Source organism: Manis pentadactyla, chromosome 6, assembly GCF_030020395.1.
Source record: "Manis pentadactyla isolate mManPen7 chromosome 6, mManPen7.hap1, whole genome shotgun sequence".
In the NCBI taxonomy this organism is placed as follows: Eukaryota; Metazoa; Chordata; class Mammalia; order Pholidota; family Manidae; genus Manis; species Manis pentadactyla.
In genome coordinates, this window is record NC_080024.1 from 140484441 (window position 1) to 140496935 (window position 12495).

The window sequence follows — 12495 nt, forward strand, 5'->3', positions numbered from 1 at the left end:
GGCAATGACCTCTCAAACTCAGTTTGGTTCACCAAGAACAGGTCTTTCTGGACAAACCTCATTTCCTCATTCGTGGGGTGCTGCATGCCTGGTGTCTTGTGATAATGCTATCAACAAAATGAGAAAAGGTGGACTGCATGAGAGTAAAATTAGGTGGACAGACTGGTTGAAATATTAAACCCGAAGGCAGGGGATGATGTAAGCATAGAGAATATGCCTGTAGTACTGAGCTTTGGGATTTTTGCTGTCCTCCCCTGGCCACCCTTTTTATTTGTGGCTTTAAATGTGGGCATTAATGGCATCCATTAAATTTCCAGCAATAGAGCTGGCGGAGTATGTGATTTAATGAGGACCTAAAGAAACAGATTAGACTGGAAACAGATTGAAGGCTGCAGTGTGAAATTCAGTGGCATTATGTGATGTCTTGTACTGATACAAGAAAGTGCACAAAGATAGTTGAGAGAGATGTGTGGCTTATGAATTTCAGCTGATATTTGTCAGGAAAATGATGAAGTCATCAAACATAGTTAATGGGATCTTGTTAGGTAGCCTTTGATGAAGACGTAATGTACTGAATGGGTTTGGTGGGAGAAGCATCCTAGTCCACCATGATAATTTCTTGAGCACTGAGTTCAGCTTGATTTTCTACACAGTAAAAGGTTCTTGAGAAAAGAAATAAGCATTCTTTTTAAACTAAGGAGAACTCACTAGAAATTCATAAGGTCAAAACCTTTCCTTAGGGCAAATGTTTGAAGATATAAATGTCTAGCCTAGGGAAGTAATACTGAATAGACTCTTCAAATAAGTGAGTGTCTCAAGTATTTGTTGGGCTGACTAAGGGGTAACTCCAGAGGGCAGAAAAGTGAGGACTGTACAGATAAGTACATTTGGCCAGACATATGGAAGAATTTTCTAACATTTGATGGAAATGGACTTTGTGGTCATTTAGAGCTACTCATCTTAGAGGAAGGAGGCTGATAGAGGCTTGCTGACCACTTGGCAGGGAATTTATAGGGGGATTTGGGTAGAGATGACATTTAAAGCCCCCGAAATTCTACAGTAATAATTGCTCAGAAATGAAGTCTGTATTAAAATATACATGGAATCAAAATCAAAATCCAAGAGAAACAAGACTGAAGATTACAGCGCTTCTGTGGCTCATACCTTTGTTGAAGAAGGCCACTTCTACTGCTACTCGCATGACAACATACCAGTGAATGCTACCCAGGATATCAGTCGTATGGCTGCCCACTGCCCTCTCTTGTTGCTGGGTATGAATGGCAGAGCTAAACAGCAACTTGTTGCATGGAGCTAAGGTGCAACTAAAGAATATTCTTGGGTTTCATCCGTTCAGTCAGAGTAACAAAACGGTTGGTCATCCAGCCAGTTTTGATAGTGCTATGGTATGAGGTGAGAGAGGAAGTTCGCTGCGGCGGTGTGGTGTTTAGTACGGAGTGCTGGTCTCGTTGCTGGCTTGTCTGGTTTCTAATCCTAGCTTGGCCATTAACTACTGCGTACCCGTGCTTGGGTCACTTCCCCTTTCCAGACCTCAGTCCTCAGCAGTGACATAAGGACCATAAGCTAAATGACTTCTGGGATGCTCTTAGAATCTAAAGTGCAATGATCCTAACTCTTAAGAATTACGAAAGCAAAACTAAGACGTTCATCGTATGAGGCTCTAAGCTGTAAAAGTTCTCATATGTTTAACATCAGTGAAATAAAAAAGAGCTTTATCACCAAGTGCATGCTTTTGTGATAAATTTTCTTTAAACCAAAATAAAACCAAAATTGTTATTTAAAAGAGGGAAACTGGGCTAAGACTGGCCTGTATCAGTGGTTTCTGAAATGTGTGCCACACCCACCTGGGGTTCTAGGAAGGCGGCGTCTCAGGCGATACTGCGGAGGACAGGTGTGAGTGGTGAGTTTCTAAGGGTTCCTCTCCCCTAAGCCAACTAGAGAAACTAGATCCTTAGGAGATCACTATTCCTCTACCAAGCAAGAGGTAGAGGATGTCCTTCCCTCTCAGGCAAGACAGAGCTGGGTCCCTGCTCTGCTATGCGGCTGGCTTACTATACTGCTGCAGCAATTTGTTTTAAAATATGTGTCCTTTTCTACTAGACTGAGAACCCCTTTGAGAGCAGAGACCACACCTTAAGTACAGAGCCTGGCATTTGGTAACCACTAAATCTTTTTGAAATGAATAAACGGACTTTAAGCAAAAAAGGTCTGGGAACCACACTAATACTATATGAGATTTTTAGTTCAATGAGCCCATTGTTGCTGACCCTACTGACAAGTAATCAGAAGCACATACAGAAGACAATTTTGATGTGGATTTTGTTCTTGTTCAGTGAAAAGAGATCAGGTCATCTGAAAGGCTTTCTTTCAGGTGTCATCTTTGTATTTGAATACTGAATGGATGCTAGAAAGAATTATACTCAGCAAATTGCTATTTCAATAATTTGTTTAAAAGAATATATAAAATGATTAAATATTGGGACTAACCATGGAGATACCTGAGGCACAGAGGAGATATCTGGGTAAAACGTTTCTAATGAGATTAATGACAAACCCAGCTGTTTTCCTTATTCTCTCATATTCAGAAATTTCTGCTTTGATTCTGTTAGAAAAGTGGGTGGTATAGTAAGAAAAATTACCTAATAATTTAAAACTTGGTGTTTCCAGGATCCTAGGAAGGAGAGTTCATACCTCTTGCCACTTAACACAGACATGTTGATTTAAGAATGTGTGTTTAATTAATGTGGGTTTTAATCTATCATGCAATCACATTGAAGAAAAACGTCCTTTTATTGTTGCTGTTGTTTTCTTTGTGGGTTTTTTACTGAGGCATATACAATAAAATGTATAAATATTAGTGTACAGTTTGATAAATTCTGACATGTGTACACACACATGTAGCCATCTTCCAGATTGAGATATCAAACGTGCTCACTAATGGTTTTCCCCCTTCACCTAATGGGTTTCCCCTATTTCACCCCAAAAATTCTTTACTTCTACCTTCTACATTTGGGTAGAGAACTGCTCTGGGAACTTGGCCATAAGATATGTGGAAACATCTTTCATCAACCAACATTTATCAAGATTTGAAAATCACAAGCTTTTACTACCCTAAAATTAGTTCTTAAAAGGTATACCTGCAGAAAAATCTCTAGGGAGTGCTCACAGTAGTGAAAGAGAGTATGAAATGTGGAGTTAATACACCTGAATTTAAATCTAGCTCTATGGCTTGAGACTATTCAAACCTTCTAAGGCTCACTTGATCAACGCCTCGAATGGACGACATGAGTATCCTCCCTCGGCTCTTGTGATGATTGCCTGAGATAATGTATATAGAGAACCTCACAGAGGGGCTGGAAACTTGTCAGACAATCAGAAACAATAGTTTCCTTTCTTCCCTTTCGACTGATGATTTACTTACTGGGAGGGAAACAAAATGTAACACACAGTACTCCAGGAATTTACAATATAGTTGGTAAGCCAAAAGTCATACCTACAAGACATATATAGCTATGCATTACTGGGTAAGATCTTGTCAATGGTATGGTTCATAGTCCTAAGAGAACAGAAAAGAAAACGACTATCATCGGTGGCAGTTGCCAGGGAAGGCTTTCTGGAAGAGGCAGAATTTGAGTCAGAGCTTTGAGAGTGGGTGGGAATGAGAAGGACAAAGGGAAGTAAGTTGGTCAGGCCAAACCAGATAGATTCAGAGGAAGCACCTAATGAGAATGTGCAGGGCAAATTCTGGTAATATGCATAGGCTGGTGTTGCTGGAAATGCTACTGCATATTGGAACAGGCGAACACAAGGCTTTTGGTAAATGGTAATAGGGCTTAATATGCTGGGCTAAGAAACTGGTCTTGTATCTTGCAGATAATGGAAAGCTGGTGAAATTTCTATCAGGAAAGTGCATGGCCAAATATCATCTAGAAAGCCAGCAAGTATACATCATTGGCTCTAGTATTATGAGCCATGCTGCTGTGAAAAAAAAGTCCCGTTCATTATACTAATACTCAGTAAATCACTGAAGACCTACTTCAGAACTCCAAGGAAAACATTTTATGAATCAAAAGCTAAGTACAATATGTTAGCAATTAAATGAGATAACATAATAGCTGAGGCAGAACCACAGTTTTCCCCACCACGATTTCAAGCTGCTGCAGAAAGAAATGCTTATATCATCGTCCAATTCATCAAGCCATTTTGTTTTGATTTTCAGAAGGCGGTAGAGAGGAAACCAGAAGAGTATGGAGGTCAAGAGGATTCAGGCAGTCTGGGGCTAAATTGGAAGGAATTATTAAGGAGAGCTATAAAGGAGATTTGTTCAAAACAAAAGGAGGCCTGGGATGGGCCTTAAGTTACTACAACTTGCTTCTGCTCTAGAACAAACGAAGGTGTGTAGTTGGGAAAGAAACTCCCACAGTGCTCCCTCTGCCGAGGTTTCCGGTGCATACCGCCCACTGCCACTTTATTTACTGCAGCTGGCCAAAGTTTTACAGCCCGTTTCATGTATTAAAATTCAAATGTGGAAAACATTACCAGTATCCTCCTTGAATTTTTTTTGTTGTTGTTCGGGGGACAGGGGGTGGGTTTTTTTTTTTTCCTTCCCCTTCAACTTCCTTTTTATTGTGGAATGTATGAAATGGTCAAAGGCTAACTTCGGCCTGACTAAATTCAAAAACTATTTCCTTTGTTCTTATGTTTTTGTTTGAAAATTCATACCAGTTTGCACAAGGGAAGAAATGACAGTCCGATCTCTTTCACACACATGAGCGTTTTGGACTGAGGAGCTCAGATCCTGTGGACCCCCTGAATATACCTCAGTAGTAAGAATAAAGACGGCCAAACCTCACTGGGTCTAAAGGGCAGCAGGTTGTCGCCAGGCCACATCTTTGGAGTTAGTCTGCTATCTGGCAGGCTCTGTGGTTGTCCTTGATTGAATTATAAATGGCTCCAGAGGAGTGAACAGGAACATTTCCCCATCAGCAAAACTAGCAGCTTTATTGCTTCTGCATAGTTTTCAAAGTCCAATCAAAGACTTTTCTGTGTAGTATTGGCAGATTATTTCTTTTTCTATTGCTCTGTTCCCTTCTCTTCCTTTCCCCTCTACTTGGGTCGATGCAACTTCCTATCACCAAATACGATCTGAGTGTCTTCCTTCTATCCCACCTCTGCATCAGACTCAAAGAGGAGGCAGTCTGAAGGTCAAACACTTCCAAAAACCATCTATGTACAGTTTATTATTTTAAAGAACCACTTAACCTACATGTGGTATTTAAGAGCAAACTTTACATATTTATGGAAAAACCTGTCTCTGAAGCAGTGCCTTGGGTGCACGCTGCATCCATTTAACATACGCAAAACGAACACAACTACAGAAATTAAACTATTTTTTTCTTGATTGAGAGCAGATATACAGAAATGGTTATAAGTCACAGATCTGGCTTTTAATAAAGCCAGATTTCTTAATTAAAAGCAGTATTGTTTAAACACTGTAGCTTAAAGAAAGAGCTGTACAAACTAAAACCTCATATTATATGCATCCCAAGTGTATTTAACACATTACCTGAGGCCAAGCTAAATTAAAATCTAGATTTTGCTTTTGTAAACTCTTAGTGACTGCCATGAATAGACAAACAATTTTTACTCAGTGATGAAGTTTTAGGACAGAGGTCAAGGAAAAGCAAAAAAAGAAAAAAAGGTTTAGCTTTGGCATTCAAAAATATCTTTTCACATTTTAGAAGTGAGTTCATTGCTTCTATTTATAAACTAGTATTTTTGGTTTCAAATTGGTTACAGGTTTCCATAATACACTGCTCAGGATGGTTCTCTTAATCTTAGTTTTTTATTAAAAGAAATTGAAAAGAAGGCAGGAAAATACAATTGAGCAAGAACTTAAAGAGCCTCAGAATAACCTGTACTTATTTTTCATTTTCCTTCTGGAATCATCTTTAACAAGGGACACTACAGTAATAATGGAAAATGGACCTTCATTCAAGCGACTCTTTTAGGAGCCTATATGGTACAAAACAGGACAACTAAAGTGGCTGCTGATCAGGCAGGGGTTTGTAGAATGACAAACAGACCCACAAAGCAGAATGACACAGAATCACTAGTAAAGTTAATTTTCTACCCATTTAGTCATCCTGTCATCACTTTGTTGGAAATTTTCTGAAGTTTTGTAATCATCCAAAAAAAAGATGCACTTCCAAATCCTTTCCAAAAGTAATGGGCAAAACTTAAATTCCAATTGTAGTATGGAAAAATCTGCTTAAATATTATTCAAATAAAAAATAATTACAAATAGTGGTAAAACTACTATATTTAAACTACACAGTCCCACATCACATATTCAGACAGACAGATACTATATATTTCCACCTTCCACATTCAGAAGCAAAAGACATCTCTTTGGCTTCTTTAATAAAAGAAGTTTTTTCAACCTGTTTGTATCTGATATGCCAACAATCCAAGATGTGGAATTTCAAACACCATCAATGACCCAGCAATGTTCTCCTAGGTATATACTCAAGTGAAATGCAAATGTGTCCACACAAAACTGGTACATATATGTTCACAGGAACATTATTCCTAATAGCCAAAGAGTGGAAATGACCCCAATATCCATCACTGATGATGGATAAATATAATGTGTAGCTATACAATGAAATATTGTTTGGCAATAAAATGGTGCTCTGATATAGGATAAAACATGTATAAACCTTAGAAATAAGGAAACCTTGGAAAGAAGCCAGTCAGAAAAGACTACCACATATTTTATGATTCCATTTATAGCCCATATCTACACTAGGTGAATCTACAGAGATTCAAAATAGATTAGTAGCTGCCAGGGGCTGGTGGGGTGGGGGGCAGAATCGAGCGTGACTGCTAATGGGCATGGGGATTTACTTTTGCAGGGGGAAAATTGTTCTAAAATTAGACTGTGGCCATGGTTGCACAACCTTGTGAATATACTATAAAACACATTGTATTGTAAAATTTAAATGGGTGAACTGTACATTTAATGAATTATATGTCAATAAAACTTCAAAGAGAATAAAACAGCAGCAGTAGTATTTATATTTAAAATTGTAAGTGTACACAGTAACTACAGAGTCAACAAATTTCATCACTTACCATGAGTGAATGTCTGTTGGCTGAAAGAAGACCGGTTCCATACCCTGAGCCCAGACCACCCATTGCTCCATTATGAGAAGGTCCAATGATTCCATGCATGTCCCCATGACCACCAGGCATAGCTGTGGACGGGCCCACTGCGTGATTACGGAGAACGTGAATAGCATCATCCAGTCTTTCTAAACGATCTTCAATTCGGCTTTGCTGTTGGTTAATAAATGATGTGAAATTTGATTTTGTTTGAGATGCATGCATAGGTTATATAAGTAACACTTGAGTTGGTACAAACCACACTTTGGAGTTCTGAATATATTCTTCCAATAAAGTTTATTTCCTTAAAACTATAATAAAAATAAACAGTGACCTTCCCAGAAAACTGATGAAAAATGCTGTTGTTATAATTATAGTATTTTTCATGAACAAAGGAAATTCAGTAATTCTGCCAGGATATAAAAAACATGTGCTATATACCATATTGCATTAGCTTGAAAGAGAATTCAGATTTACTTTAGAAAAGAAAAATATTTATTGAATTTCAGGAGCATTTTGGCAGGCATTAGTTAAAGATTTCAAAAAATTAACAGTACAAAGATGACCTATTTATAGTTTCTCAATTAAATTGTCTTCTTGAAAGCACATTGCCCGGGTCTCCTCTGTGGTGTACGACACAGTGCTAAGTATCAAGTCTGGGACAGGCAAATGCATATAGATGGTAATTTCTTTTTGAGTACTATCAAAATTTTACTTGCGTTTCTTGCTTTCTATTTATTATCACCAACTTCTATGTGTGTGTACAGGGAAGTGGGGACTCAAACTCGTTACAGAAAAAGTTACAAAAATTCTGTCAACCAAAGTGGTATGAGATTTCAAGACTGAAGAATCACAAAGACTTGAATTAAGGCTTCTGACTGACTCCAAAGACTTTACCATTGTATACAATTCACTGCCTTATACTTGAATTACACAATTAAAAACCAATTGACCTTTTCTTTCACCCCAGACATTAAGATTCTAGTTTTCCACAACTAGAATAGACCTAAACTACAATTTCTGGCAAAGAAAAAAGACATGCATATGTGTATTCATTTTTCTGTGTGATCAAATAATCTTACATACCACTCTCTAGTATGCACTTTAAAATATACCACCTCATGGGATCCTCATTCTACACGTGTAAGGCAAGCAGGGAAGTCATTATTATCCCTTCTGTATAGACGTGCAAATGAGGCTCAAAGAAATTAGGTGAATTATTTACTCAGTGTTAAGCTGCCAGCAAATGGTACAGTCAAGGCTGGAATCTAAGTCTTGTGACTTCAAATTTAGTGCCTCTTTGTACTAGATCATGCCACTATCTGCTTAAATTTCCAATGGGCTGTGCAAACAGATGTACCAGCTCTAGTCTATGTGAAAAACAATTTCTAATTATTCTATACCGACAGGAAGAATGTGTGTCTAATGTAGTTAATTCTGTGGTACAGAGCATTCTGACTGGGTGGGTTTCGGTGTTAAGGGGCCTCCCCTAAACTCCTAGCTCCGCTACTTATGTGACCTTTGAAAAGTTACTGAACTTCTTTTAGCCTACGCTTCATAGTTTATACAAATGGGAATGATAATATATACTTCCAAGTGTAAATGTAAGCATGAAAAGAAATAATACATGTGTCTATCATTCCTTCCGGCTCACAGCTTCCTGGTGGAGAGAGCAGTTTATGCTTGCAAATACCCTCAAGTGTCGAGAAATCAGGCAGAATTGAAGCCATAGTTCACAATGATAAACCTAGTCTTTTCAGTTCTGTCACTGGACACAACTCAGTTTTGCTAGCAGAGTCCCAGTGAATAACTGATAGAGGCAAACACTTAAAATAATTCTGGACTCCCCGAATTGGATGTGGGCTGCAGGTTAATTAGCATAGGCTGGGTGGGAAGCACATATGTTATCACTCTGAGATCGTCTTTAGCTGGATGATTCTCACACTGCAGCAAGGAGCACAGTGAAGGGGGAAGTCCACCTTTGTATTGTCATTTTTAGATTTTCTTTAATTTAAATAATAAGCCAGAAGGGAAGAAAGGGAACTCTGAACTGCTGACAAGACAACCTCAAGTTAGACAAGAGAAATCCAGATCTTGCATGTTCCATTTCAAAATATGGAGGAAAAAAGGGAAACTCATCCCTGTAGGACTGAAGAGCTCCTTGCTGCTCCTCCCGCCGATTCATATTCAGACTGAGTACTTCAAGAGCGTCACTGTTTCATGCATATTTCCAGCCCCATCCACATTAAGTTGAGAAAGACTAGAGTGTCAGACACGGAATCATCATGCAAGTATTTATAATATTAATTACACCCATGGAAATTTTCAGCTAGGAGAGCAGAGATTTAATGATAGTTCTAGTTTTCTATGAAAACCAGGGTGAGCAAGGTAACAGACAATAGGCTTCTCATTTGGAGGTCAACAGGGAACCCCCTATAGCCCTGTGGTCTGGAAGGCAAAGCAGAGGTATATTGAATCTTCAAGTGTTCAGGCTTTTCAGCTTAGCTGGAACTCCAGTATGCTCATGTCAGGAAAGTTATTTAATCACTGACCAGCATCTTTCCCAAAGATGCAGAGGGGGCTGTTATCATGATAGGTAGGATTTTTAAACTCTTTATCTGATCCCAGGCATCCCAGGTATTTAGAGCCCTGGGCCTTATACTGTAGTAGTTAATATCTGGGTTACAATCTATGAACAGGAGTAAGAATAGTCTAATAAACCTGGCTCTATCAAACTTGTGTGCTTGATGTCAATACAGTTCCTATTAGTGAAATGAGAACCCTGGGGAGTGAACTAGATGCAAAAAGAGAAACATGGTCTGAAAATGGCTGGAGATTAGCAGATGAGACTCACCAAAGAGTGTAAGGGTCCTTCATAATTAGGAGATGATGAGGCCTGTCCTCCGTTTCTAGACCAAACAGCTGTGCCTGCTGATATTCAAATGGGAATTACAATGAGATCTAAGTAATCCTAAAATAGTCTCACCAACATTCAACAGTTTTTTTTTTATTAAGGTATCATTGATATACAATCTCATGAAGGTTTCACATGAGCAACATTGTGGTTTCAACATTCACCCATATTATCAAGCGCCCCCCACCTCATTACAGTTACTGTCCATCAGTGCAGTAGATGCTATTGAGTCACTACTTGTCTTCTCGGTGCTATACTGCCTTCCCCGTGACACCCCCTACATTATGTGTGCTAACCATACTGCCCTTAATCCCCTTCTCCCTTCCTCCCCACCCACCCTCCTCAACCCCTTCCCTTTGGTAACAACTAGTCCCTTCTTAGAGTCTAAACAGTTCTTTTTGAAACAGCAATGCTGATTTTCATTTGGACAATGTAAACTTTCTGTGCCAGAATTTTGGGACAAGGAAACCACTTTAAATATGAAATACAAAGACTTTACAGAGACTCAGAAGTCTCTCAGGCTTTCTCCTAAAAGAGAACATTTAATCGATTCTGAATTTTAGCTAGAGAAGGGTTCCTACTGAAGGAAAACTATCATTAGATAGTCAAGATACTTTTAAGAGTGCAAAGGAGGGCTTCTGTTACACCTTCATACAAAGCCAGTTTGTTAAATCAAAATTCTCTCACCAGTGAAAAACAGCTTTGCTACTTATTTTAAAAATGATCCTTAGAAAGGGGTAGGCCATCCAAACTTTTTAAGGGAATAAAATTAGATGGCAGCTATCCACTAAACCAGAATTTTAAAAACTCAATATAAAAACAGTAATAAGTAGTAGTTACTTCTGAAGAAAATACTTTATGATCCACTGAACTTGAAGGTAATGAAGATTCCTGTTATAATGAATACTACACGTCTAACCTACAAAATTAAAACCACTTTTAAATATAAAATAATACATACTCAGTGTAGAAAACTTAAGAAAATAAACAATTCAAGAAAAGAAGAAAAAATCTGTGGTCTCACTGAAATATCATGCCCCAACACAACACTTAAGAAATCCACTCTTCCTGTCATTTCTGGGTGTGCATTTGTGAGTATTTTTATACTAAGTGAAAATAAGATGTTTTGTTCAATTACTTTTAGTGACAGAATCTGGACAGAGCCATTGATGTAGAAATAGTCATCTATCCCTGTGTTTACATCCTAACATGCAGTCTTCCCTGATGCCCTGTTGGGATCCCCAAAGCAGCCTTGTTTCTATGTCTTCCACACAGAGTATACTGCTCCCTTTTAGTGTACTTGGGGGCATTTTCTTGAACGATTTGTGCATCATAACTTTCCTCTCCCATCATTAACCTAGAAGTAGAGTGGCAGAACGGTGGGCATTGGATTCTTATCAGCAGCTTGATATTACTACTGATATAATCTCACCAAGTCACATACCCTTGGAATGTTCCTTTGTAAAATCAGAGCATTAGACTATAAAATAGTTGTTCTCAAACTTCATGAGGCTCTAGAATTGTTTTCCCTAATTATAAAATAGACGTAATTAGAGCTAGTTTGTTTGAAATGGGGAACATGGAGTTCTCCTTGCTTAATTCCCTCTTCACCCTCCTTAATGGCTGAATGATGTCTCCAACCTTCTCTGTTTCTGGGAATTGACACTTGAGATCATTTTCCAGCACCTAACAATATGGTCCTAAGAAGTGTGTAACAATTCTGAACTTTCTTCTCCTGTTCTGTCACGGAGGGTATTTTGTTGCTGTTCCATTATCCTCTTAATAACATCCCTATTTCTTCTCAGTCTCAACTTTGTCCCTATAGACATATGGACTGAGAGGTCCAGCTATCCTTCTCTGTTCTATGACCACTCTACCATGTCAACGGAGGTTTGGAAAAGGCTGATACTAAATCCCACCTAGGCCATGGCCATCACCTTTGAAAGCTTTGTAGCAGTCTGAAACCTTCCATTCTCTACCAGGGGTTCCAGTTTATAATGCACCATGTGAGTGCTGCATGCAGGGATCAAGAAGGCAACATTTAGGTAAGTGACTCCATTATAAATTACCGTAAGGCCAGGTTTAAATCAGGTACAGATGTGATTTCATTTTTTTTAGAAGTCACCTGTCCTCTTCCCAAAGAGCAGAAACATGCAACAGACAGGGCCTTCTGGAAGCATTTATATTGGATGGGCAATGAGCCTCTTAAATGAACCTCTGAAAAGTGAAATGCTTGGCTAACATCATTCAATAACTTAGAATTCTATCATTTGAAGGCACAGGTCATGTTAATTGGTTATATTTTAAAGACAGCATCCCCTTTTACTCACACAATTACTTTACAATTTATTACAAAATCACAGTTTTCCTTAAACATTCCAATGACATCGACTTTA

General features: G+C 38.5%; 1 protein-coding gene across 15 annotated transcripts in view; it reads right to left on the reverse strand.

Moving 5' to 3' along the window:
* Window positions 1-12495, reverse strand: part of TCF4 (transcription factor 4) — a 333945-nt gene that overhangs the window by 23084 nt on the left and 298366 nt on the right. For all 15 annotated transcript variants that reach the window (XM_036918543.2, XM_036918538.2, XM_036918539.2 and 12 more), the window contains 2 exons: window positions 10040-10116; window positions 7156-7359 (listed from right to left, as the gene is read on the reverse strand). In XM_036918543.2, coding sequence (XP_036774438.1) covers window positions 7156-7359; window positions 10040-10116 — 281 coding nt within the window. The remainder of the gene's footprint in view (window positions 1-7155; window positions 7360-10039; window positions 10117-12495) is intronic.